Raw genomic sequence first — 26718 nt, forward strand, 5'->3', positions numbered from 1 at the left:
AAAGATTTAATTATTATTGTAACTATTTGTCATCTTATGGCAAGTCTGATGTTCCTTCAAAACAAAGATTAAAGAATAGTTTTGTATGAAAAATAAAATTGTATAATCATCCATAGATTTTTCATCCCTAATCTCATGAGGTTGTCAAACTCAAGAAGATAAAAGGCCAAATTTTGAAAACTAACAAAGAATTCATTCCCAATGGATTGAACTTGGAGCCCGATTCTCTAATTCTCTAATTATAATCTATTATTTTGGTTCTATCATAAAAGTTTGGGTGCCTAAATGTTTAACGTTGTAATTCCGTACTAAGGAATTGAAAGATTTTAGCTTGCTTTGTCACGACCCTTTTTCTAAGTTGTTCATGTTTTTTCTTTTCTAAGTTTTAAATTATATTATTTTAAAACATTTTATTTTGATAAAGTAATAAATTTAGTTTATTTATAAGTTTCTTTATTTTAAAATATTTTTTAAATAAGGTAATTAAATTTTTTTATTTAACATTCTGTATTTTAAAAACTTTTATTAAGATATATTAATTAAATTACTTTCAGTTATAAAGTTAAAAAAAAAAAGAAATAATTAAAAGTAAAATTACATATTAAACTAAGTAATTTTCTAAATTAAAAGTATAAGAAAGCTTTGTTGGTTTTATTTGGTATTGTAGTGTCGATTTATTTTGTTGTACCTAATTTTTACTAGTCCTTTTTTTAGTATTTCAATAGCTATTTTTTGCTTCAGAAAGAGACAGCGATAGAATAAGTTTCAGAGAGAAAGAAATAACAACACAAAAATTCAAGAAGAAACCAAGCCAGAAAGGGGAAGAAGAAACTCAGAGAGATAGGCGAGCAAACTCATAGAATTTCAAATTTTCACTATTTTAATAAAATTATGATTTCTTTGTTTCTAGTTTATTAAAATTTCTAAAATTTTAAAGAATTTAAAATTTAAAATTAAAAAAATTAATACATAAAAGTTTAAATTCTTATAAAATTTGAATTACTCATTTCAAATATTTCATTCAAGCATTCCAAAGCCTTTTAAAATAAACATGTTAAAAGATAGAAAAACTTGTCACATTTCACTAATTTCTCAAAGTAATTTAATAAAATTATTAAAATTGAGTTTGAATAATTGGTAATAATATTTATTAAAAATTGTGTATTACACTTTTATAATTTTAATAGAATAAATATATTTTAAAAAAATAAAAATTACTATAGTTAAATTTAATTTAAACGCTGAACTTAACAAAAACTTAATTTAATTAGACACATTTTATCGCAAATATGGATACATTGTACTACTCACATATCCGACGCAAAATGCCGAATTTCTCTTCTTTTTAAGCGTCATTCCCGTTATTTTAAAAACTGCGTCGGTAGATTAAGAAAATAAAAGATATATTTTTTTCTAAGAAAAGTTTATCTCAATTAAACAAGTAAAAGTGTCTTAAAATCGCAAAATATGTTGATATTTGAGCATACTGTAGGAGAGATTATGTTAAAGTTCCCTACTTTTCATTATAAGTCTTCGGAGGCTGAATTAAGCACCGGAACTCAGTCCTTTGAACTGTGATATAGGTCGATGTATCTGGCCCAGGAATTAGAATACTTAATTAAGCATAGGCACTAAAAACTCCGTACTATAGAATGCACCATGTTTCGGTACTTCTGTCCGCTAAACTGAAAAAGAAAATTACAAAAAACTAGTCGTTATAGTATATATATATATATAGTCCATGAATTAAACGTAGTAGCGACCAAAAACAAAAATTAGCTAAACAACAAATATGCATGTGATATCTAGTGAAAATGATTTGGGTGAGAAAATATATGCCAAAATTTTGTCCTCTCCAACCTAATAAAAATCGTGGTACCCGCAATAATCTGTCAATATTTGTCCACATTGTAAGCAATTGTCAAAGTACAATAGTTTGTTAAGTAATGAATTTAAATATTTATAAAAAATTACAAAAAAATTATACATCTATTATATTAAATTATAAAAATATAATAAATATATTATTACATTGAAATTATAAAAATATATTCACCGATTATACTCAGCTCTCACAGGTTAACAAAATGGACAAAGGAACCGCCCGGAGGCAGAAGACCCGAACGATGAAATCCTACTAACAAGGACCGAAATTTTATTAATCCAACTACGTCGACTTACTGAACATTACCTAGGAAATAAAATTCAAAATCTACTTCAGCTTTCCGAATATTGAAATCCAAAAAGATACGGCATTTTAAATATACAGAAGATCATCGGTAACAAACAAATCGTATAAAAAATTGGCAGTTCAAAATGGCTTGTGTAACCCCTATTTGTTCGCTATCTAGTTAACAATTTTTTTATCCACCCTTAATTGGCACAATACATAAGTGCAACAGAACACTAGGATTTTGAACTTGTGTAACCCCCATTCAATCGAAAATATGAATAATGATATCCAAATATTGCAAGAATATATATCAACTAGGCTTCAATCTTTTAGAGATTATAAAAGAGCACCATTTAACAAAAACGAAAATATGCAGAAAAATAAAGCCCTAAACTACCATATTATAGCCCACAAACACAGACGGCGGCGCCCAAAAACAATCCAAAACCCCGAAAAAGGTATTCAGGTTGAGGAGGGAAAAAGACAACTTGACAACATTGACCAAGTATCACAACAAACACAAACAAAAACACCCTCCAAAACACTACTGTTTAAGAATCCTCCTCCGGAACATCCTCATCTTCATAGTCATAGCCATCATCATCTGCAGTTGCATCTTGGTATTGCTGGTACTCCGAGACAAGGTCATTCATGTTGCTTTCAGCCTCAGTAAACTCCATCTCATCCATGCCCTCCCCAGTGTACCAATGCAAGAAAGCTTTTCTACGGAACATAGCGGTGAATTGTTCACTAACTCTGCGGAACATCTCTTGAATAGACGTAGAGTTGCCAATGAAGGTGGAAGCCATTTTTAGACCAGTTGGTGGAATATCACAGACAGTAGATTTGACATTGTTTGGGATCCACTCAACAAAGTACGAGGAATTCTTGTTCTGAACATTAATCATCTGCTCATCAACCTCCTTGGTGCTCATCTTACCACGGAACATGGCAGATGCTGTCAAATAACGACCGTGGCGAGGATCCGCTGCACACATCATGTTCTTGGCGTCCCACATTTGTTGGGTCAATTCAGGTACAGTGAGTGCCCTGTACTGCTGTGATCCACGGGAAGTGAGAGGGGCAAACCCCACCATGAAGAAATGCAAACGAGGGAAGGGAATGAGATTCACAGCCAGTTTGCGAAGATCTGAGTTGAGTTGACCAGGGAATCGAAGACAACATGTTACACCACTCATTGTGGCTGAAATTAGATGGTTCAGATCTCCAACTGTGACAAAACAATAACAATAACAAATGCCCAAAATCAGTAAAGAAGCAGAGAATGGTGAAACTTTATAAGTAACAAGAAGCAGAGCATAAAAAATTATAACAGATGGAAACTTTCAACGAACTCACAGCTTGGAGTGGTGAGCTTAAGGGTACGGAAACAGATATCATACAAAGCTTCGTTATCCAAAACCATGCATTCATCCGCATTCTCAACAAGCTGGTGTACTGATAGTGTTGCATTGTAAGGTTCAACAACAGTGTCAGACACCTTAGGAGAGGGAAACACAGAGAACGTAAGCATCATTCGATCGGGGTATTCTTCCCTGATTTTGGATATTAAAAGTGTTCCCATTCCAGAACCAGTTCCACCACCGAGGGAGTGGCAAACCTGAAACCCTGAAAACATAAGCGGAAAAAAATTTGTTCAGCTCTATAATATGAACAAAACAAAGAACAATCACACAACACAATTCTTCATGTACAAATCACCAAATCAAAAGTTGACCACCGACATACATGACAGAACACACATCTCACCATTTTTATTTTCGGTCAATTTATTTCAAACTACAGAACACGAAAAAAAAAAGCGATAACAAAATCCCACGCAATTGCACAATTAACTGAGTTAGATATGAATACACTTAAAATCAGCATACACAAACGCTTAGTAATCCAGATCAGTATTCTATCATACACACTTCAGCTTCACTCCTTCGTCTTACCACTACAACATTCACAATCAGATGCCAAACGTTATCACTGAAAAGCACATTAACATCCACCGGAAAAAAAAGTGTTGGAAAAACAAATCTGTATAGGAAAAAACGCAAGAAATTTCAGAAAAGAAAAATTATCTTCAGGTGGAAAAAAAAACATGAGTCGAAAAAATTACAAAAACCCTAAAAATAGTTGAAATGAGAAAATGAAGCAAAGAATACCTTGAAGGCAGTCACAATTTTCTGCCTCCTTCCTAACAACATCGAGAACCGAGTCAATCAACTCAGCGCCCTCAGTGTAGTGCCCCTTCGCCCAGTTGTTACCGGCTCCGGACTGTCCAAAAACGAAGTTATCTGGCCGGAAAATTTGTCCGTAAGGACCAGATCTGACGCTATCCATGGTTCCTGGCTCCAGATCCATCAGTACCGCCCTGGGAACGAATCGCCCGCAACTCGCTTCATTGTAGTACACGTTGACGCGCTCGAGTTGCAACTCGTTGTCCCCTTGGTACCTTCCCGTTGAGTCGATTCCGTGCTCCGCGCACACCACCTCCCAGAACTTGGCTCCGATTTGGTTCCCGCATTGCCCTCCCTGAATGTGAAGAATCTCACGCATTTTCGCGACTGAGTTCGAGGAACGAGTTCTAGAGAGAGAAAAGGACGAAGGAACGAAGTAGAGAGCGAAGCGCAGAAAATGATGTTAACCCTCGTCTGTGAAATGAAACAAGAAGAAGAAGTGTTTTATAGGTGGGATATAACGGATTTGTGACGGCGTTAAGTTTGGCTCAGTAATTAACGGGGAATTTGACGGTGCCGTTGGATTTAAGGGGGAATTTAAATTTTGAAAAGCGAACGGAAATTTTTGAATCTGCTGAGGGAGTTATTTTGTGCATTCAGGCTTAGTTGTTCTCTGTATTACTTGCCGTTTATTTTATAAGATGCGTTGGAGGATGTGCATCCTCTGACACGCTTCAGTTCGAGACGTGAGACGTTTTAGAGCGGAACGGTGACGCTCCTTGTTGGCGAGTGTAATTACGCGCGTGTTGCATATGGGATTTTTTTTTTCATTTTTCGGCTTTGGGCCACACAGCACATGAAAAGCTGGCAACTGTTTCACGTGATTGCGGACTGGGTCATGTGACCTCCACTTCTTCTAGCCTTCTACCAAAAGCATCTCTGGATGGAAAGCACATCCACTTCCACCCTTCACTCCTTCACCTTCAAGAGTTGTCTGCAATTTTATTTTTTCTTTTTCGTTTAATTTCAATTGTTTACTTGCTGATCAAGTGAACAATCTTTTTCACTTTCAAAAATGCCAGTGGTTTTCTTTAAATTACGAAATCAAATCAATATCTACTTGAATACCAAAAGCGGAGGAGTTACTATTACTATTTTATTTTTAATATACGATCCAAAACCAAGCTAAATTGTTTTGGTGCTATCAAGAATCAGTGGCTCATTAAAATTGATGTGTCATTTCAACGAAACTGTACTTTCATGTCTTCTTCCATCCTTAAACCTGAATTTTGGACTAGCATTGGACCCATGACACACTCGAGTTATAAACCGATGCCCATAATGAACCATATTTGGATATGCATGCATACTTTCTAATATAGTCCGTGTTTCCTCTGATTCCAGCTATCATCAATATGGCAGTTAGTGTACTCAAAGTTCCACCAGGGTGTGCAAACTTTTCTTTCACTCTAGCCAAAGATTGATGGTGGACCCATTAAGAAAACCATAAAACATGTAGGGTCCTTCTTCCATGGATAAGAATGGAAGCAAAGAAGTCATCCAAGAGTAACATTTTGTGAGAGCAGAGGTAGTCATCACCAAACCCTTCACGACAAAGTTACGACCTTTTTCATTCTTTTTTTTTTTAATGGATCCAATGCCCAACTATAAAATAATCATTAGAGGATGAAGTTGGAGAGTGGTTTATTACTTTATGCTACTAAATTGCTTAATTAAGTCTCATTTGTTGTAAATAACTCTATAATTATCTTTGCCACAAACATGTGAAAGCAAAGGCAATGAATGAATGACCCAGACATTAATTTGGGAATCTGGTTGCACTTTCTCATCAACAGGTAAGTGACATAATAACTTATTATACACATCTATATCACTGTAGAACAAAAAAGTTTTCCTCTATGCTGGAATAACAAGCAATGTTTGGACATGAACTTTCCAATTATGGAATATGGGCTGTGTGCCTTAATTCCTAAATCTAATCCTGGGTTCGGCTAAGGCCTTGCATTATATTGTAACTTATTAAATTGACTATAACAAGCTTTTTTTACCTTGTTTTCTGTGGACACCCTCCTACCCAAGGAGTTTATATATAGTTCCAGTCCTCCCTCCTTATTTTTTTAAGGAGATAAAAATTGTATTTTTTTTCCTTCTTAATTAAGTGTCCAAATGATTTTTTTTTAATTAACATTAAACACGGTAGAATATTCATAATTCATCGTCAAATTAACATTCTATTAATTGAACTTTTAAAATTAAAATTTTAAAGATCATAATTTATGAAGGTATAATTCACACATGCTTATGTTATATAAACAACTAAAAATTGACCGGAATTTTATATATTTTTTAGAAACAATATTTTTATTCAATTTTATCCTTTAACTTTATTTTAATATTTTAATTTTAAAAATTATTTTAAATAAAATATTTTTTAACTCTATTAATATTTTTTATTTGTTTTCTACTATTAGTACTGTTTATATATTACTGATCTTATCTTAAAATATTTTATTTCAATCTCATCTCTTTTTTCTCTTCATTTTTTTTTATGTTTTTCTTTACCTTAGACTTTTAACACCGTTATTCTCAACATTGTCGCTTCTTCTTCTTCTTTTTCCACCATTATTATACTCTTCCTTTTCATAAATGATTTTAGGTGAATAAATTTTTATTTTATATTTTTAATAAAAAAAATTATTTTTTTATTATTTTTTTTATAAAATTGATCAGTAAGCAGTCATTTTAAATTATATTTTAATTAACAAATCACCTGTGATTAGAATATATACAAAAGTTTAGATATTCACAAGAAAGACAATTAAAATTATATCACCGATGATTTTATTAAAAATTAAGTTTATATACCACTTTTAAAGCATAGAAAAATTAAGATAAAGTTAACTTATTAGTTTCCACCGTTTTAAAAATTTAATTATGTTTTTATAATTTAATTTTAAATTTTCTAATTAAATTATTATTATTTAATATTGTTAAATATTTATAAATATTGCAGAACGTGTACATTAACTGACAGATAATTATTATAACTTAATATGTTATTTTAAATGCAGTTGTGTTAAATAATTTTAAATTCTATATGTTGTTAAAAATAAAGTTGTCATATATTTTATTTTGCATGTTGTTAGAAATAAATTTATTATATATTTTATTTTGATTGTTTACTGATTTATTATAAAAAATATTTGTATAAATTTAGTCTAAAAATTTAATTATATGGTATAAAAAAATAAAATTTAAACTTAATTTTTTTAATAAAAATTTTAAAACTTTATATGTGATCATAAATATATCCTAAACGACAATATCGTAATTTAGTGTTAAATTTATTATTTAATAACAAAACAATTTAGAAAAGTTTAAAAAAAAATTAAAATAGGGTGTTAATTAAATTAAAAACATCGTTGATATTTAATAGAGATATAATTACGATAATGGTTAAAATTTTAATTAAAAAATAAAAATTATAAAAATTTAATTAAAATTATTTAAACTATAAAAGTTTAATTAAAAAATAAAAATTTATAGTGACTAACATTAATTTAGCCTAAAACTTTAAAATAATTAAAATATTTTACGATTACAAGAGAATAAATAAATAATTTTCTTATAAAAACAAAATAGTACGTCATATTTTATTATTTTTTACTGTACTCAAAATAAAATCAAGTTTTTTCATTATTCTAAAAAAAGGTAAATGAATAAATAAAAAAAGGGTGAAGAAGAAAACCCTTTGGATTTGCCTTGCCGCAAACAAGCATTGCAGAGTGGTAGTAGTAAATTTGCCTCCGCCGCGAGAGCTCAGAGATGGTGAGTCAAAGGCAGCGACTCGCTCGTAAGCGATTCAAAGCAGAACACCCTGAACTATTCCCCAAGGCAGAGCCAACTCCCCCAAAGGACCCCGACAAGAAGAAGAAAAAGAAGAAAAGGACCATCTTCAAGCGCAAAACCGCGGATTCAAAACAAAGCAATTTCCGAAAACACCCTTTCAGAGTCCCTGGCATGAAGCCTGGCGAAAGCTGTTTCATCTGCAAGGCCAAAGACCATATTGCAAAACTCTGTCCCGAAAAAGCTGAATGGGAGAAGAACAAGGTTTCCTTTCCTTTCTCTCTCGAAGAACCGAGCATTGTTTCGTAGCTGGAATAATCACAAACTATTATATGTTTTAAACGTTAATTTATAGCTTTGATCAATATTACTGGATTTGCTATGTTGTTGTGATGGAACTGTGGTGTTGTCTTTGCAGATATGTTTGCGATGTCGACGCCGCGGCCACAGAGCTAAGAACTGCCCTGAGGTGCAAGATGGCACCGCCAATGATGGCAAGTATTGCTATAATTGTGGGGACACTGGTCACTCACTCTCAAAATGTCCGCATCCTCTTCAAGAAGGTTTGTTAATGTGTGTGTGTGTGTGTGTGTGTGTGTGTGTAAATTTATATATATTCTATGCTTTTCATGATGTGTATGGGTTACATCTGAGTCTGGAAAGTGAAGACCTGATATCTTAGGCCTGCTATAGCATGGGCATTATCGTTAGTTTTAGACCTTTTAAATTGAAATTTGAAAATTTTTTGAAGCAGTTCAGCACAGATTTCTAGTTGTCGTCTAGGGCTTTCTACTTAATAGAAGAGTTTGGTTAGATAATGGTATCTACTTGAGGTTACAAATTTGATTTGTCTTTGGCTTTGACTCTACTTGTGTGAAACTTGTCAAGGTTACAAAATTCTACCTTGTTTTCTTTTTGTTTTTTATCATCACAGATTTTTATTCAAAATAGTGAAAACAAGGTTTTGTTGTTTTACTGTTTCTTGTACAAATCTTTCGAAACAAGAAATAAAATGAAAATAAGGTATCATTTTTTAAAAGTATTAGTGAAAATGAGAAACGAAATGAAAATAAGGTTTAGTGTTTCATTTTCTAATGTTATTTCATTAGTTTTTATGTTAAACTTATTAATTTCTTTTGGGCAATTATGCTGTTACTGGCTTCTCTGTTGTATTTACTTGAAAATACCTCCTAATGGTTGGGGGCTCTTATGATGTTCCTTGGATAAAATCTCATATTCTCAAGTTTGATTTTGATGGAGTGCCTGGGTTCATTGGTGATGCAGGAGGGACAAAGTTTGCGGAGTGCTTTGTCTGTAATCAACGTGGACACCTGAGTAAAAACTGTCCTCAAAATACTCATGGAATTTATCCAAAGGTATTATCATTTCCTTTGATGGTAGACCTCATCGAATATATAAAAATATCAATTGAATCAACAAAACTTGTCTCCTGTAGGGTGTGTCTAATCTGTTACAACTGTTTATCTATATCAGGGTGGTTGTTGTAAAATATGTGGTGGTGTGACACATTTGGCAAAGGATTGTCCTGACAAAGGGAAGAAAGGATTGGTTGCTGCCAATAGACCTTTTGACGGATGTGAGTTTTTCCAAAACAAGTTAAATGGACTATATACTGCACTGTTCTTTAATCTGCTTGACATCCATGTTTCATTTATTTTCTTCTCTAAAATATGGCTGAAGCTAGTCCTGTTTTGCTGCTATTTATCTGCAGTTAGATTAAATCTACAATTATAATAATTTCTGACCATAATATCATCTAATTGCAAGTAGTGGAAGTGTACTGTTTATGGTCCTTGGCCACCTTAAGATAATTAGAACAGTCGCAGGTCGCAGCTACTACTCCAAAATTAGTGGTATTTTTGCTCTGAAATCTGTTATTAGTCCTGGGATATCATGAAGTGGCTAACCAAACTTGATAACTGTTCTTCACATCTGAATTTTGATATTAGATAAGTTTGGTGATGGTAGACTGATAGTGTGCTAGATTACACATTGCAAAGGTTCATAACATTTTATCTATAATTCTATATGATCTGAGGGGAAATATTAATCTGTTGTGATAAGCTTGAAACTTGATATCCATGACATGACGACATGGACGACCAAGGTCTTTTTTACAGTCCATGTTTTAGATTTCACCGATGAAGAGACATTGCCGTAACAAAGGATAGTAATATGTGCGACTGTATCTTTGATTCCATGCCAGATGAGGGTTGGAGTGTTTCTTTTAGGAACAAATTGTTCATCATAGACACTGAAAATGAATACAAATTTTTGGGGCTCAATTTGAGCTCTTTTCGTGTGGAGAATTTAATTGCACCCAGTTATGATGTTCTTCTGATGTATTGGTTGCTAAGCATTTATAGTCATCTGGAAGAAGGGTGTTTATATCCAATATGTCTGATAACTCTGTTCTTTATTTCAGCAATAAGAACTGGAGAGAGGCCCAGTGGTAAGGTTACCAAATTTGGCAGCGGGGATGATATTGAGGATGACTTCATGGCTGATGACATGTGTAGTGGTGATAAGAACAAGTCAGCAAAGTCAAAAGATGGCCATGTAAAACCAAAGAAGAAGGGTCCTAAAGTTGTGAATTTTTAACTAAAGATAGATACCTCTTAATGTGTTGTACGGATTTTTTTTTTCCCATATATTTATTTTCTTTCCCTTTCTATACGCAAGGCTATACTAGGCCTATGTTATTCGTTGCATTCGGCAGAATCTATTTCAGAATGAATGTTTAACGCTCCTGCAAAGTATTCACCAAATTTTTAGTATGGAGAATTGACATGAAAATCCGAGTATCGCGTCTTATTGCCGAACAGAAATTCTACTGTGTTTTCTAAAAGGTAACTACAAATGTAAACAATATATTTTTTCGTACAAATACCGGTTATTAAATATGCTTTAAGTGGCCACGATATCATAAAATTTTTGCATCCAGGTTGTATTTCAAGTAATAGCTTTGTTTATTTATTTTTCATTTCAAACTATATAATAACTATATGAAATATTTTGTTTGTTAAATTTATTTTAAAAATAAAGTATTTCTTTTCATTCTAATATTTTATTTTAAGCATTAATAATTATATTTAGGTTATTGCATGATACGATCTCATGATTCAAGATTATTAATAATAGTACTGACAATTTTATTTCTCAGAATACTTAAGAAAGATAGAATTGATACAGCAATGTTAAATAAATATAAAATAAATACAATTTTTTTTAATTACTAATCATAGTTATTTTCTGAGATTCAAAGTTAACTTATTAATTGCAAAATAATTTATATACCAATTGAGCTTATATTCTAATAAAATGTAACACTGTAAAATATATCTGATAAAAAGTTTCTTTATTCTATTTATCTATATTTTATTATATATATTTTTTATATGTAAAATTCACTACAACTACTTATTATTGTATACATTTATAATTACAAAATTTATGGTTATTAAACTTTAGAATATTTTAAGTTATTTATAATTTTGATAACTACAACTACTTATTACTCTTTGTATTTATATCAAATTTTATAATTATAAAAATTTAGAATGTTTAGAGTCTGTTATATTATTAGTAATATTATGTATTAAATTTTATTTTTAATTAATTAAATTATATCAAATTTATTAATATTTTTTTAACTAATTTAATTTACAATAGTGTAAATTCATATTATCTAAAATTATATCATAAAGTTTACATATCATATATGTCATATTTTAAAATTTTTAAATAAAAAATATTTAAAAAATAATTACAAAAACTAATAAAATCTCATGTTATAAATGTACTTCTTAAAGAAATTTTAAACATACTAATAATAAATAAAATATAATATTATTAAATTTTGATTATCTTTATAACACTAATAAATGTTTTTTCTTATTAAATTTAATTAAAATGTATAAATCAATTTATGTAAAATTGATTACACTTACTTATTAATATATACATTTACAACAAAATTCATGTTTATTAAATTTTAAAATACTTAAAGCCATATATAATGTTCTTTTATATCATATTACTTTGTATTTATATATTACAATAATATATATATATATATAATTCATATATTTTATTTTGTGGCAGTAAATTATATAAAAATATTTATTTATTGAGTAAACATAAAATTACATTATTTTTAAGTAGTATTATGTATTATATTTTATTTTTATCTGATTAAAATTGTGTCAAGTATATATTCCAGTGATGTTTTTATGTTTGCATGAAAATCAACAAAAATTTATGTCAATATTGATATATAGAATGTTACTCATTTTATAGATTTATTATAATATAAATATATTATTTTTAAGTAATATAATGTATTATATTTTATTTTTATTTGATTAAATTTGTGTTAGATATGTATTATAGACAATATTTTTATTTTTAAATAAAATTAAAAAAAATTTATGTCAATATTGACATATTAAACATTACTGATTTTATTAATTTATTCGATATAAAAATTATACTAAATTTTTTTCTATTATAGATAATATTTTTTTCTTTTTTAACTAAATTTTTAATTGTTCATTATCATTTAAATATTAAATTTAAATTAGGTATAATATTAATATTACAAGATTTGTAATTTTTTCTAAAATAAGAATTTGAAATTTTTTTAATAAAATTTTAGTTATAACAAAATTAAACAGTAATAATTAATTTAAATTTTCTTATCATTTTTTTATTCATCCTTTAAATATATTTATTTTTAATTAAATTTTAAGAATAATGTTGTTTATTTTGAAATGTTACATTAATAATTATGAATTTAAATTTAAAATTAAAATTAATTATTTATATTAATTAAAATTTTATTTTAATTATTGCAGTTGCATATTTAATATTTTTATATTATAATAAATAAATAAATAGATAAATTATAATATTTTAAATATAAATTAAGCTTAAATATTATATTTACCTTTTACATATATAATTTATTTCGAGAATGAATGAGAACTCTTTAACTTTTTAATATTTTCTTCATATTTTAAATATTTTGATTATAATTATGAGAAAAATCTATAATCAAATAGAAAAATCTTTTAATATTAATATTTTAAATTATATTTATTTATTAATAGTTTATATTTTAATTATGTGATCATAAAAAAATTTTAGGTTTAAAATTAAATTTTGAATGCTTTTAAATTTTTTTAGAATATTTATTCATGTAATGGACCTATAATTCATTTTATAGTTATAAACTAAATATTTATATTAAAATAATTATTTATAATATGATATTTTTTAAATTAATATTATTTTAAAAGTTAAAATAAATTATAATTATTAATATATATATATATATTTATTATAAGTTAAATTTAAATATATTATTTTAAAATTATAAATTAATAATTTTACACATAATTTATCAATTAAATTTACATTAATATTTATTTTAATTTTTAAAAAATTAAAATTAAATTTATGCAAATGAATCTTAATTTAATATAATACTAAATCTCACTGTTTATTTAGATATATTTTTTATTATATTTTCACTCATTAGTATATATATATTTTTTCCATATTTTTATTTTATTTTTAAAATATTTAATAAAAATAACAATATAATAGATTTACATTATTTATATTTAAAAAAAATTAAAAAAATTATTGTTTAATTATATTTTCACATTCTTTTAATTCATTTTTAAAAATTCATTTGTTATATTTACATTAACTAAAAGAATAAAAAAATTTATTGTTGGAGAAGATGAAAAATATATAAATATACAAAAAAAATTATATAAAAATGTATTTATCATATTTTTTAATTTATTTATGTTTAATATTATTTAATATAATAAAGTATTGTTATTATATATTTTTTATATTTAAATTAGAATTTTTATTTATTTTATAATAGAATAATTTAATAAAAATATAAACAAATTTATATAATACATAAATATATTTACTAAGTTTTAAAAAATTATTATTTTTAAGATTTAAAATATTTAAAGTCACATATGAATTAAGTTAATTATTATATTTTTATATACAATTTATTTTAAAAATAATTAAAATTTTGATTTTATATTTTATATTTTTTTATTACATCAAAATAATTATTTTTGCACAAATATATTTATTAGTTTAATTAGTATTCTGAAGTTTAAATACTTAAAAATATAACAACATTAAAAAAATCTAGAAAAAAAATTAGTTATGCATTTAAATTTAAAATAAATTTCTTTGTTGTCTAAAATATCTTTAAAAAGTCTATTAGATTTGTTTGATTTATTTATGTGTGTAGAAAGATTAATTATTATATTGATTGTCTAGTTAAGATAAGATTTTATCTCTTATTTTTTATATCTGATTTTGATACTTAGTTAGTTAGTTTGTTTTGACCTTTTTGAATTTTTTAATCCTTCTTATAGCCAAAAAAGAAAAACAAAATGTATACAATTTTAGAAAAAAATTATTCTAATAAAATAAAAGACAAGGGGTTTAAAACTATTAACCTTAATTTCTCAGTGAAAAGAAAAACTCCACATTAACCCTAATTTCCCTGCCTTGCGTAGTTAAGTAGCTACGCCCGCATCCGTTAGCTGGATTCATCTCTGTTGCTATGGCTGCGACCGATAGCCATGGCAATAGTCAGAGCGAATTTTCCGATAGGAAGAGGTGCAGAGAGGAGGAGGAAAACCCTGAAACACTGACTTCACTGGAACAGTGTAGTAAGAAGAAGAAGAAGAGAAAGAAGAAAAACAAGGGGCAGGAAGCAAACGAACATCCTCAGGTTCAGGTATGCCCTAACCCGTTACTAGAAGACACTTTAATCCCAATTGTTTCGCCAAAGGAAAAAACTGAAGCTACGGCACAGAAAACGAAGGAGAATGTGCAAGGTGCACAGCACCTTCAGACATGTAAAGCTTTAACTCCGTTAAGCATAGAACCCAACATTAGGAAGGAAAAAGGAGCACCACTAGATGATGCTAATGCTAATGGTGATGGAGACCCGTGCTCTAAACATGAAACCGCTGTTCCTGAAAAGAGGAAAGGGGAAGGATCAAATGAAGCTGCTGCAGAGAACCCTGTAAATGATCCAATATCGTCGGAAGATATTTCTAGGAAAAAGAAGTCGAAGAAGAAAAAGAAGAATGTGCTCAGTTCCCTGGTGACAGAACCAGAACAAGAAGTGGAACCAAAGGAGTCCAGTAATACAGATTGCCCTCAACAATACCCAGAACTGATGAATAATACGGAAAAAGGAACAGAGCCAAAAGAAGCCAATGCTGAGCATTCTGGAGTGTGGTCTAAACCTGAATTGGCATTCCCATTAGATGTAGCAATCCTGAAAGACTCAGAACTGAAAAAAGGGGCAGAACCAGCTCATACTAATATAGAGCACCCTCAAGTGTGTTCTAAACGAGAATTATCACTCCCATTAGACCTGGCAACCTCAATAAACAAAAAGAAAAATAAGGTGGGAGGAGGTGAAGCACATGCAACAAACTCAGAAAAGAGAAAAGAGGCAGAAGTAAGTGAAGGACTTGCACTGCACCCTCAACCTCAACCTTGCACTAAACCAGATCCAGAACCTCCAGGAGACCTAATAACTGCAGTTGATCAAAGCAGAGGGAAGCAAAAAAATAAAAGTGGGAGAAAAAGAAAAATGTGCTCAGAAGAGAAGGAGGAGAACCAAATTAACCCTTTGCATTTGAACATAACACTCAACCATTCCCTGAACAAAATCCAATCGGAGCCAGCAACCACAATAAGCCCCAAACCAACATCTCTGACAGACCAAACAATCCCAGTAGATCCAGCAATCCCAAAAGACACAGAACAGAAGTCCAAGAATAAAAAGAGGAAGAAGCAAAAGAATAATGTGCTGGATGGGGAGGAACTTAATGAACATATTACTGAGCAGCCTGAAACCCCAATTCAGACACCTACATGCCTTATAGCAGCATCCCCAATAGATCCAACAATCCCAATGGACCCTTGCCCTGCAATCCCAATAAGCCCAGTAATCTCCAAAGACCCAGAACATAAGATGTCAAAGAATAAGAGGAAGAAGGAAAGGAAGAGTGCGCTCAAGGGTGAAGGGGCAGAACCCGATGAACACAATGGCAACCCACCTGAAGGCCCGACTGACGCCCCAGATCAGAAATCTGTATACTTATCAGCACCCTCAATTGATCTAATAATCCCAATAGGCCAAACTCCCCCAGTAGACACAGCAACCTCAATAGAGCAAGATCAGATGATGGCCAAGAAAAAGATAAATAAAAAAAGGAGGAGTGCGCTCATGGGTGAAGGAGAAGAACCTAATGAACATGATGGCAAGCCATCCAATGCCTCAGTTCACAGATCTATATATACTACCGCAGCAGCCTCCATAGACCCAACAATCCCAACAGGCCAAGCTCTCCCAGTAGATCCAGCAACTCCAGCAGCTCCAGTTGACTCAGAACAAAAGATGACCAAGAAAAAGGAGAAGAAGAAAAGGAGTGCGCTCATGGGTGAAGGGGAAGAACCCAATGAACACAATGACAAGCCACCCGATGGCCCAGTTCAGAGATCTCTATATCCTACAGCAGCAGCCTCCATAGACCTGACAATCCGAACAGGCCAAGCTCCCCCAGTGGACCCAGCAACTCCAGTTGACCCAGAACAGATGACCAAGAAGAAGAGGAAGAAAAAGAAGAAGAGTGAACTCATAAGCACAGTGGAAGAACTCAATGAGCACAATGGCAAGTCACCTGATGCCTCAGTTGGGAGATCTATATATCCTACAGCCGCACCCTCCATAGACCCAACAGGCCAAGCTCCTGCAGTAGACACAGCTACGCCAGTAGCCCCAGAACAGAAGATGACCAAGAAAAAGAGGAAGAAGAAAAGGAAGAGTGCACTCATAAGTGAAGGGGCAGAACCCAATGAACATGATGGCAAACCACCTGGAACCCCAGTTAAGATATCTATTAATCCGATAGCAGCACCTGCTCTAGACTCTGAACAGAAGATGACCATGAAAAAGAATAGTGCACTCAGAAGTGATGGCTTAGAATCCAAGAAACACAGTGCTGATCCACCCACTGAAACCCCAGTTCCAAGAAGAAGGTCCTCAGTCACTGAAGTTCCTTTTGAATGGGTTGGTGAAAATTCTGTGGTATGTAGCAAGATCCATAGATTTAGTTTCTCTAGTTGTATTCTATGTTGCTGTGTCCTGTAATAATCATTAGCAGTTCCGAAGTAACAATGAATTTTCAGTTTTTTGAGATATGCACTTAGAATGAGCCCATTGTAGTATATAAATGGTAACTTGGTGTTTCCAGAGATGCATGGCATGCCGAGGGCTTGGTCACACATTCCAACGCTGTCGAAGGCTGAGAGGTCTCCCCATGGATGCAGAAGTTTGCTTCTTTTGTGGGGAAATTGGACATTCACTTGGAAAATGCTCTGTGTCTCAAGCAGGTATGGTAAAACTTTTATGCTTTTCATGAAGTTTTTATATTTTCAATTTTAACATGAGAATTGAGTGATAAATATTTTATTTGATTCCATTAGCTCAGATTTTCAGCCATTTTCTTAGAATAGATAATCGTATAGATTTTGAAGATGTTTAGAGTTTGACATAACATAAGTGGGGAATGTTCATTCTATCTTTGGACTTCAAATCTGCTGTCTAAAACTTGTACAATATAAGATCTACCTCTGTTATAACATAATCTTCACAAATCTGTAAACAGGCATCAAAATGCTTTCTTTCATCAGTTATCTTATGATTCAAAATTTTTCACTGGTGATGCAGGGGGAGGAAGGTTCGCGAAGTGCTTATTTTGTTATAAACATGGACACTTCAGCTATAACTGCCCTCGAAATGGTCATAGAATTGAGCCAAACGGTATTCTATATTATTTGGATTTTAGACACTGTCATGTTGGTTTTTATTTTTTCCCAGAATGTTTGTGAAAATGTATGCATGCTTTTAATTCATATCCTAACATCATCTTCCTACCTGGTACCAATACTCTATGGAAACTGCCATACCTGTGCTTCAGAGCTTATCATATATAACTTTTTATCCTGTGCAATATTGTACAGATTAGAAAAATTGCTAAAATTATTCCTATTGTTTATGTCCTGAAACATCTTGAAATGGATAATTAATTTGGTTAAGTAAGATGTTCTTGATATGTTGGGTTTAGTAAGCCTTCCACATGGGATATACATTGCATCATCATTTTTGCAAAATAAGCATCTACACAGATAATTCAACTGCTTGCTTGTGTAGTGTTCTTTATTTGATAGATTTTTTGTTGAGGTTTCGCTCGTGACACTTAGTCACGATGGAGACTTGTTCATGATTATTAAATGTCTGGGATTTAGCCACTTGTTCAAACATCGTGTACAAGTTCTCTCAGAAACTGATTCCTCTCTCTCGTGTTGAAATGGAAAATAAACTCCAATTTCATATATCTGCTTTGGATGTAATTTCTTACAAATGACTCATGGTGTCACTTTTAGTTCTGAATAATCTCTTTCTAATTTATCTCTCACATGTTTTCTGCCTTTAGTTTCTTCTGATCCATCTTGCTAAGCATCTTGTTGATGCCAATGAAGGGTATCTGACAACTTGTTCCATTATTTGTAGAAGCCTTGTGAGCTATAGGAGAGTCTAGCTGAAGTTTCAAATATGTCAACAGGGATGGTCTTCGGGATGACTCCAAGTCAATTTACAGCAGTACTTCTGTACGTGTATAGTTGTGGATCTCGGTTCTTTGGCATGGGGATTTGATGATTTATATCGTGCTTGGCAGGCATGGTTTCCCAATTTTGTAGGTTTAAAATCTCTAATGTAACCGAATTGGTCATATTATTGGCAGGTTATTTGGTTTTCATATCCATGTTTTTTTTTATATTTCTCTATGTTGGGATTAGTTGGGGTGGCTAGAAAAATAATGTTGTTACTTTACATAACTGTAGTTATTTTTTTAATTAAATATTACATATAACTATCTTTTATTAATATTTAACATTATTTTACGTCAATGGTAGTAGTTATTTTGAGAATTTATTTTATTTTACTATTTTTATAATATTATAATTTCATTTCTTATGAACTGTGATGATGTGAGTGCGATAATATGAGTGAACAACATAAAAGGTCTATAATCTAGATTTTAAGATCTACATATTGTAATAAAAATCCATTATCTATGTTATATTTATTGATAGCACTTGACTATTTATCCATAAAGATTAAACTTATGCAACATTTAGGGTCTGAGTAGCACCTTTATAAGAGGTAACAAATTCTGAATGATTGACTAGTATCAAAATATTTTTATGACAACATCATGCTTTCATGGTAAGAAATTTCATGAAAACTAAAACATATACTTGTAATCTTAGGCTTAGGGTTCTAGTTAACAACTATCAAGGATTTACTTATACTTGAATATTATAGTCAACTCAGCATTTTAGGAGATGGTAGGTATCTTGATGGTTTCTGTTGATTTTGATGAAAACAATATCCATCCGATTGTTATTTATTCACTAGTTTAGGTTTAATCTTCTTTAAAAGAAATTTGTCTTACAAAAATTTTATATTCCTTAATATAAGGAAAATAAACATAATGCTTTCTTACTTTTTATATATATATATATATATATATATATATATATAAGTACTTTATTTATTCTAACTCTCTTGAGATAGTTTGATTGGTAATATTTTAATATGGCACCTTTTGAGGGTATATAGTCTTGGGATCTTACTTTTTTTTACTTCATTGATTTATAATAGTTTTTATATTCTTGAGCATGTGCAAGAAGGAAAAGGAAGCTTGATGAAAAAATTATTTTGTATTTCCAACAAAAGAGCTATTAGAGAGGGATTTTGAGAAAAACTTTAATAATCATCATTGATAGTGGTAAGATTTTAAGAGATGATGAGATTTCAAAAGTTAACTCAATATTATTTGTGGTGAAAGTTGCTCATAGTAACCGTGACAATGACAAAAGATTTGATGATAAAAAAAGAAAAATTATTTCATTTTATTTATTTTTAACTTAACGCTATTTTATAATAAAATTTACACTAAATAAATAAAGTTTGATAGTTAATATGCTGAACTTATTCTATCTTCATTTTCAGTGGAATACATTATACTACAATATCAAAATTATTAATATAAAATTTAATATATATTATTGATAAATTATATTTTTAATATAAAATAATTTTATATTAATAAAAATCAACTTTTAACTATATTTTTATAATATATCAAACTCAACATATATTTTGAGAGAACTAATTTTTAAATGAGAATATTTTTATAAACCTTCTGAGACGAAAGTAATTTTAAGAATTGGTTCTTACCAACTCAAGTAATTTTAAAAAAAATATATTTTTAATTAAATATTCATTGAAATTTGTAAAATATAATAAAATATTAATTATTAATTATTATAATATTGGTATTTATAAACTATATGAAAATTTAAAATTTATAACAAATTTTAAATTATTTGTTAAAAAGTATTTTAATTTAATAATATTGAAACAGTGGAAAAGAAAGTTATTAGAATATATTTTGTAGGGAGAAAAGTGCATGGGAATATCCTGAGCTAAGGTCCGACACAATGTAATCCAGTGGGGGCTTATTAGTGGGAGCGATATGTAAGATTTAACGTCCATAGAAATTAAACAACGATATGACCAAAGTGGCATAATTGAGCAAATGAGTGGGGGCATCACATAAATGCAGGGTCGTCTGTTTCTTTATTGGTGCTTTTTTAACAGTTCCACACATGACATGATCAGAGTGATTTTCTTGGGTAACAGAAAAAGGACTTGGGGAGTAACATATATGGAGATGCCTCACAAGGGTTAAGAATTATGAAGTAAAAGTCACACACGAAAAATGGCTCCCAGATTTCTAGTTCAGTTAATGATGATTTCATTTTCTTTGCACTCCATTGGAATATAGAATTAGTCTTTCATATGAATTTTATTTGTGAAATTTATTATTATTTTCAGGTGCACATTTAGGGAGTTACTAATTTGGAAATATGGCAACATTCAATTATTGAAAATATTCTTGTTGCTTTTGAGTAACATTTATATATAGTGTTTTTAGTGGGAACGTACGTGGAGATTGATACACAACTCTTAATAAGATAAAGGATGTGCTTGGTTATGTGTTTTGTTCTCCAAAATGCGTGTGTTTGGCAGTCAAACTTAACTTTAGTCATTGACTGACGTGTTTGGAGCTCTTCTAAAACGCAAAACATTTTCTTCAATCAAATGCATTCTGCCATTCTTGTTAGCTTATGGATTTATTGTACGCAAGTGAGAGGCTTTGTTATTTAGCTTAATTTCTGTTTTACCTTCCTGTTTTTGCTAATCTCCCATGTCTTTCACATGGCTAGCTACTGTGCTCAGTTCTTCAACCTCATCCCAAGTTGTCACACATTCCAGTTAGGTCTTCTATGCACACTTCCTACCAGTGCCCATGCTTTACTAAAATGGTTTCCCTTTTTTTTTTCTTTTTTATTTTTATTGTTGACATATATTGGGGATTTTATAATTCTATATTTCATAATAAAAAAAGGAATACTCACTCTTGCTCGATATAATGATTAAAAAATTATTGTAAACCTATATTTTTTTGATTGCTAATTTATATATTAAAACAGTTAATCACATTTCAATTCTTTTTTATAGTTATACTGATATAAAACCATTTTAGTAATTAGATATTTCAAAAGTAATTTTGAATAAAGTGATCATAAAATCTCTTTATAGTTATTATCCAAACAAAATTTACATAATTTCAAACCCACTTTTACTCAATTAATTTTGCAAAATCACGTTTTATAAACTTCTGTCCAAACACTCAAATTAGATGTTATTCACTGTTCTTTGATCTCTGTGCGTTGTCACCTACATTTTAACCGAGTTTGCATTCTTTTAAAATTTGTTAACTGAAAGGAAATCTAAATTACATTTTATGTGATGTAATTATAAGTAAAAATTGATTCCCCAATTGTGTTATTCTTTTTAATTTTTTAAAGATTGAGTATGTTTTAAAAGTTTTATATAATTAGATAAAATTGTCCCAAAGCAAAATTTCAACAATTTTTTTTCAATACTGTTTCTAAAGTATATATAGTAGTTCAAAAATATGTGTTAAAAAACTATAATTTAAAATCATAAGCTAGTCTAATATGAACACATCTGTATGCAAACTTCCAAGTATTATTAACAGTTTGTGGACACCATGTTTATTTCTCCTTGGCTAGAATTAACAAGTGAAATGAAGAAGTTTAGCAAATGCACATGCAATTCATGGGTATAACAGGGTCACGTTCTTCCTTCGTGGACATTATCACCCATTGAAGTTTTTGAGAGATTTCAACCTTTGTTTTCTTCCTCAAAATTCTCTTGCTCTCCGTTTTTGTCTCAAAGCTCTCATTGCCTCCCCACGAAATAAGGATCTCTTCTTTTGTCTCTCTCATTTCTCTGTTTCCTTCTCAACTGCTTTCTTTTTCATTTCTCCTTAAGCTTTCTCTATCATCCGAGACAACATGGTACGTTCTCAGTGTCTCTAATCCCTACCTCTAATTGTTGATTGTTTATGCAATGTTACTAAGCTTCTTGATGAGTAATGTTACAGGCCAAAATAATTGAATAAGGAAATGGCAGGTTAGATAGAACAACACGCAAATTACTTTGAATATTTTTGTGAAATATTCATTTGTATGTAAAAGCAGATATCAGATATTACTGATGCGTATCTATGCCTATTACATATGGCTAATGAGAACATATTGATAAAATGCCTTATATAGCAGAAGAAATGGTGTTGTTTCTAATTCTATGTTTATGCACAGTTGGATGTATCTAATTTAGTACATATTTGGATTCACGTTGAATTTTTACAGAATCGCGTTTATTCTAATGTAAAGTAATTTCAGAAAAGTTTGATGTTTGGTTGCTCTTGCCAAAATTGGTTTTGCCTTTGTACTCATATTTGAGTCAGTGTGATCAATTGTGTCTTTTATGTTGTGTTGAAAAATTTATATTAAAATTGCTAAACGTGCTTTTAGAGAAGATTCTGATTTTGGGTATTCATTTCATTAGAATTTTGGCAAACACATTGATTCTTGAATTAAGTCGTGCAGAGCTAATTTTTTTTTGGTAGATGTGCTATTAAGGAACGTTTAAAGACTTACGAGACTGTAAATTTAATCTTTATTCAAGGGCATACCTAAAGAATTTTGTATTTTACACTTGAGAAATATTTTAACTCTGTGAGGGACTGTCCCCATGGAGACACATGAATGCTTCTATAGGAATGGGCATGAGTTTTTTCACAGTCTTGTTTTATGTTCATATCTTTTGCAATGCTGGAATTGGCAATGAAATGTCAATTAACAAAGTTGTTTGATATTATCATAAAATTGCATTGTGAATTCATTGTTTCTTTTGTTTTCCAAAAATGTATTTAGGCCAACGCGGCATCTGGTATGGCTGTTACTGATGAATGTAAACTAAAATTCCTGGAGCTGAAGACGAAGAGAAACTACCGTTTCATTGTGTTTAAGATTGAGAATCACCAAGTGGTAGTGGACAAACTTGGAAGCCCACAAGAAACCTATGAGGACTTTACTGCATCTTTGCCTGCCGATGAGTGCCGTTATGCTGTCTTTGATTTTGATTTCACCACAGATGAAAACTGCCAGAAAAGCAAGATTTTCTTCATTGCGTGGTAATTCTATCCTTTAGTTCTTGTGCGCATACATGGTAAAGTCCTTGTTTGTTCATATTTGGAAATTTTCTTTTTTAAGTGCTCTAAAAAGACTAATCCAAATATGCATTTAGATATATAAAGAACGGCATAAATGGTATCGATATATTGCAGTATGGGGCGCTTTGTCTATAAATGAATGTTAGTGAAGTTAAAATATGGTTATCTCTTGGACACATCTTATCTTTCCTATCAATACCATGTAATGCATGACACTGTTATATTAGAAAGGAAAAATGTTTAATGACTTTGTTATGATATATTCATCTTTAGCTTCTTGTTTCTCATATTTAGGTCTCCGGATACATCAGTGGTGAGACAAAAGATGGTGTATGCCAGCTCCAAGGACAGATTCAAGAGGGAACTTGATGGCATTCAGGTTGAGTTGCAAGCAACGGATCCTAGTGAGATGAGCTTTGATATCATAAAAGCACGGGCAATATAATCATGTCATCAAATTATTCAGACTTCACACTTTTCCCCTACATCTAGCTTTTCAGGCCTTATTGATATTCTTTATTTTATATTTTTATTTGTTTATTTATTTAATTTTTGATGTGGTTTTTTTGTTCTTTTTGTCAAACTAATGGCCTACATTGTAAACCAGTAGTTTAATATGATACTAAGAAAACACACTACCATGCATTTCAGACTATATCAAACAGCTTTATTTATTGAATGGATTACATTGTTTGCCTCATAAAAGTAAAACTGCATTTCATTACAAGTCTATGGCCTTGTGTTTCTTCCCCACACCTTTTCACGTATAAAATTTGCAAAGGGTCACTGTTCAGATACATTCAGAAAGAACTCAATGATCACCGTGTAATTGGTTGAATAGAAGTTTTAAACATATAAATGATTATAAGTTTATAAATATATACATTGGAAAGGTGATTGTTACATATTATAAATTTAAAAGAATATTATATACATTTTTTAAATTAACAGTTACAATTTTTCTAATATTTTAAAAATTAAAAAACATTTATATTTTTTAAAAATAAATTACTAACACTATTATCTATTTATGTAAAATAAATAATAATAATTATTTTACTTAAGAAAAAAATATAATATTTTCTTAATTTACAGGACACTATAAAAATTATTATATCTCTAATTTTTCTAATTCTTCGAAGTTGTCAAGAAAATGACATTTTCAATTAAATAAGCACAGACCTTTGACAATAAGTTTATTATTGTTTAAGAGTTTAATGGCAAATTCCCATGAAAACAATCAGAAAATTAAAGTGGCTGTTAAGGTCCATGCATTTTGTTGTCCGGCAAAATAATTTTTTTATTATATTTTTATAATGGATTAATTTTAATATAAATAATTAAAATAATATATAATTATAATTTAAAATCAGATTGATAAAAAATATATTTAATATGTTATTAACGGTGTAAAATAATAAAACTTATATGAGTATAAATAAATAGATCACTCTCAATAATACATACTAAATACTAAATGTCCTTTTTAATAATATGTTTTGACCTCATCAAAGATGCGTGCTTGGCTGCATTGAAAAGTTGCATTGAACTACTTTACAAAAACGTCAAACGTCAAACGTCAAATCATTTTTATATTTTATATTAATATATTTTTTTTAAAAAAAGTGTTGATTAGTCAAGTTTGAAAGATTTATTTTTAATTTATATTAAATTAATAAATTTCTTGTATATATTACACGAAAGTTTTTAAGTTTAAATATAATAAAATAAAAATATATAAGAAAAATATCATTATTATTTAATAATGACAAAATTATATGTTTTCAAAGAAGTATGAAGTAAAAATAGTCTATGTTTTTTTTTTATATATTATAGTTACTATTATTTTTATTAAATAAATTTAAAATATAAGGTTTTCGAAATTAAGGGAAAATTTAAAAATATTTTAATCTTTTTGAAATTAAGGAAAAAATTATAAAAAAAATATTTTAATCAAAACACATCATCTTTAAAATATATTATAGTTACTATTCTATTTTATTAAATAAATTTAAAATATAAGGTTTTCGAAATTAAGAGAAAAATTATAAAAAAAAATATTTTAATCAAAACGCATAATCTTTATGTTTATTAATTTGATATGTTGTGTTAAAATTCAAAATCAAATTTAAATTGATTTCAACTAAGATTATAATAATATTATTGTCCATTTAATATGTATATTTAAAAATATGTATAATTAATTTAATATGGTGTGCCAAATTTTAAAATATAAAATTTAATTTCCATTAAAATTGACAAAATATAAACAATAATATTTGAGAGAGAAAAAAATAAAAAATAAAAAAGATCATATACCTAATGTAAAAAAAAGTCACATTAACGTTACTTAATACAAAAAAAATTTCTCTTAAAAACATTTTTATTCAAAAGTGATGTCATTACTACAGTAACTAAAATTAACCCTAGTGAAATAAGCTCTCTATCCTACTTAGTAGTTTATCTCAATTTATTTTACTTTGATTAAAAGCTATCGCTCTCCTGATAGTGAAATGTAAATAATAAAACTTATATAAAAGGAAACAAAATGCAATAAATTAGTGAAAGCTGATTGTCTATTGTTCCTACAGGCATGAAGCCAGATCAGTAGATGTTCAGTGGAAAAATATTAGGTCAAATAATTCGTCCCTTTAGTTAA

General features: G+C 29.6%; 4 protein-coding genes across 8 annotated transcripts; 3 read left to right on the plus strand and 1 right to left on the minus strand.

Annotated features, from left to right (window-relative positions):
- Positions 1–2496: 2496 nt before the first annotated feature.
- On the minus strand, positions 2497–4819 carry LOC113873868 (tubulin beta-1 chain). The gene is made up of 3 exons (XM_027512215.1): positions 4348–4819; positions 3533–3802; positions 2497–3404 (listed from the first exon to the last, which is right to left on the minus strand). Exons 1-3 carry the CDS (start codon positions 4739–4741, stop codon positions 2725–2727), a joined length of 1344 nt encoding a protein of 447 aa, XP_027368016.1. The 5' UTR covers positions 4742–4819; the 3' UTR covers positions 2497–2724.
- Positions 4820–8111: 3292 nt separating this feature from the next.
- Positions 8112–11001, plus strand: LOC113870759 (DNA-binding protein HEXBP-like). Its single transcript, XM_027507208.1, has 5 exons — positions 8112–8493; positions 8648–8792; positions 9514–9605; positions 9724–9826; positions 10676–11001. Exons 1-5 carry the CDS (start codon positions 8209–8211, stop codon positions 10849–10851), a joined length of 801 nt encoding a protein of 266 aa, XP_027363009.1. The 5' UTR covers positions 8112–8208; the 3' UTR covers positions 10852–11001.
- Positions 11002–14802: 3801 nt separating this feature from the next.
- Positions 14803–19286, plus strand: LOC113870757 (proteoglycan 4-like). Of its 5 annotated transcripts, none has more exons than XM_027507204.1 (5): positions 14838–16723; positions 16928–17407; positions 17574–17712; positions 18050–18142; positions 18893–19247. In XM_027507204.1, the coding sequence occupies exons 1-5, from the start codon at positions 14861–14863 to the stop codon at positions 18901–18903; spliced, it is 2586 nt and encodes an 861-aa protein (XP_027363005.1). In that variant the 5' UTR covers positions 14838–14860; the 3' UTR covers positions 18904–19247. The 5 variants fall into 5 exon arrangements, with proteins under 5 accessions (XP_027363004.1, XP_027363005.1, XP_027363007.1 ...); XM_027507206.1 differs by having other exon boundaries at positions 14838–16482; positions 16888–17407; XM_027507205.1 differs by having other exon boundaries at positions 14838–16731; positions 17140–17407; positions 18050–18138; positions 18893–19179.
- Positions 19287–23766: 4480 nt separating this feature from the next.
- LOC113870760 (actin-depolymerizing factor 7) lies at positions 23767–24504 on the plus strand. The gene is made up of 2 exons (XM_027507209.1): positions 23767–24020; positions 24354–24504. Exons 1-2 carry the CDS (start codon positions 23779–23781, stop codon positions 24502–24504), a joined length of 393 nt encoding a protein of 130 aa, XP_027363010.1. The 5' UTR covers positions 23767–23778.
- Positions 24505–26718: the final 2214 nt, after the last annotated feature.

Source organism: Abrus precatorius, unplaced genomic scaffold (assembly GCF_003935025.1).
Source record: "Abrus precatorius isolate BTA unplaced genomic scaffold, Abrus_2018 Scaffold7, whole genome shotgun sequence".
NCBI lineage: Eukaryota > Viridiplantae > Streptophyta > Magnoliopsida > Fabales > Fabaceae > Abrus > Abrus precatorius.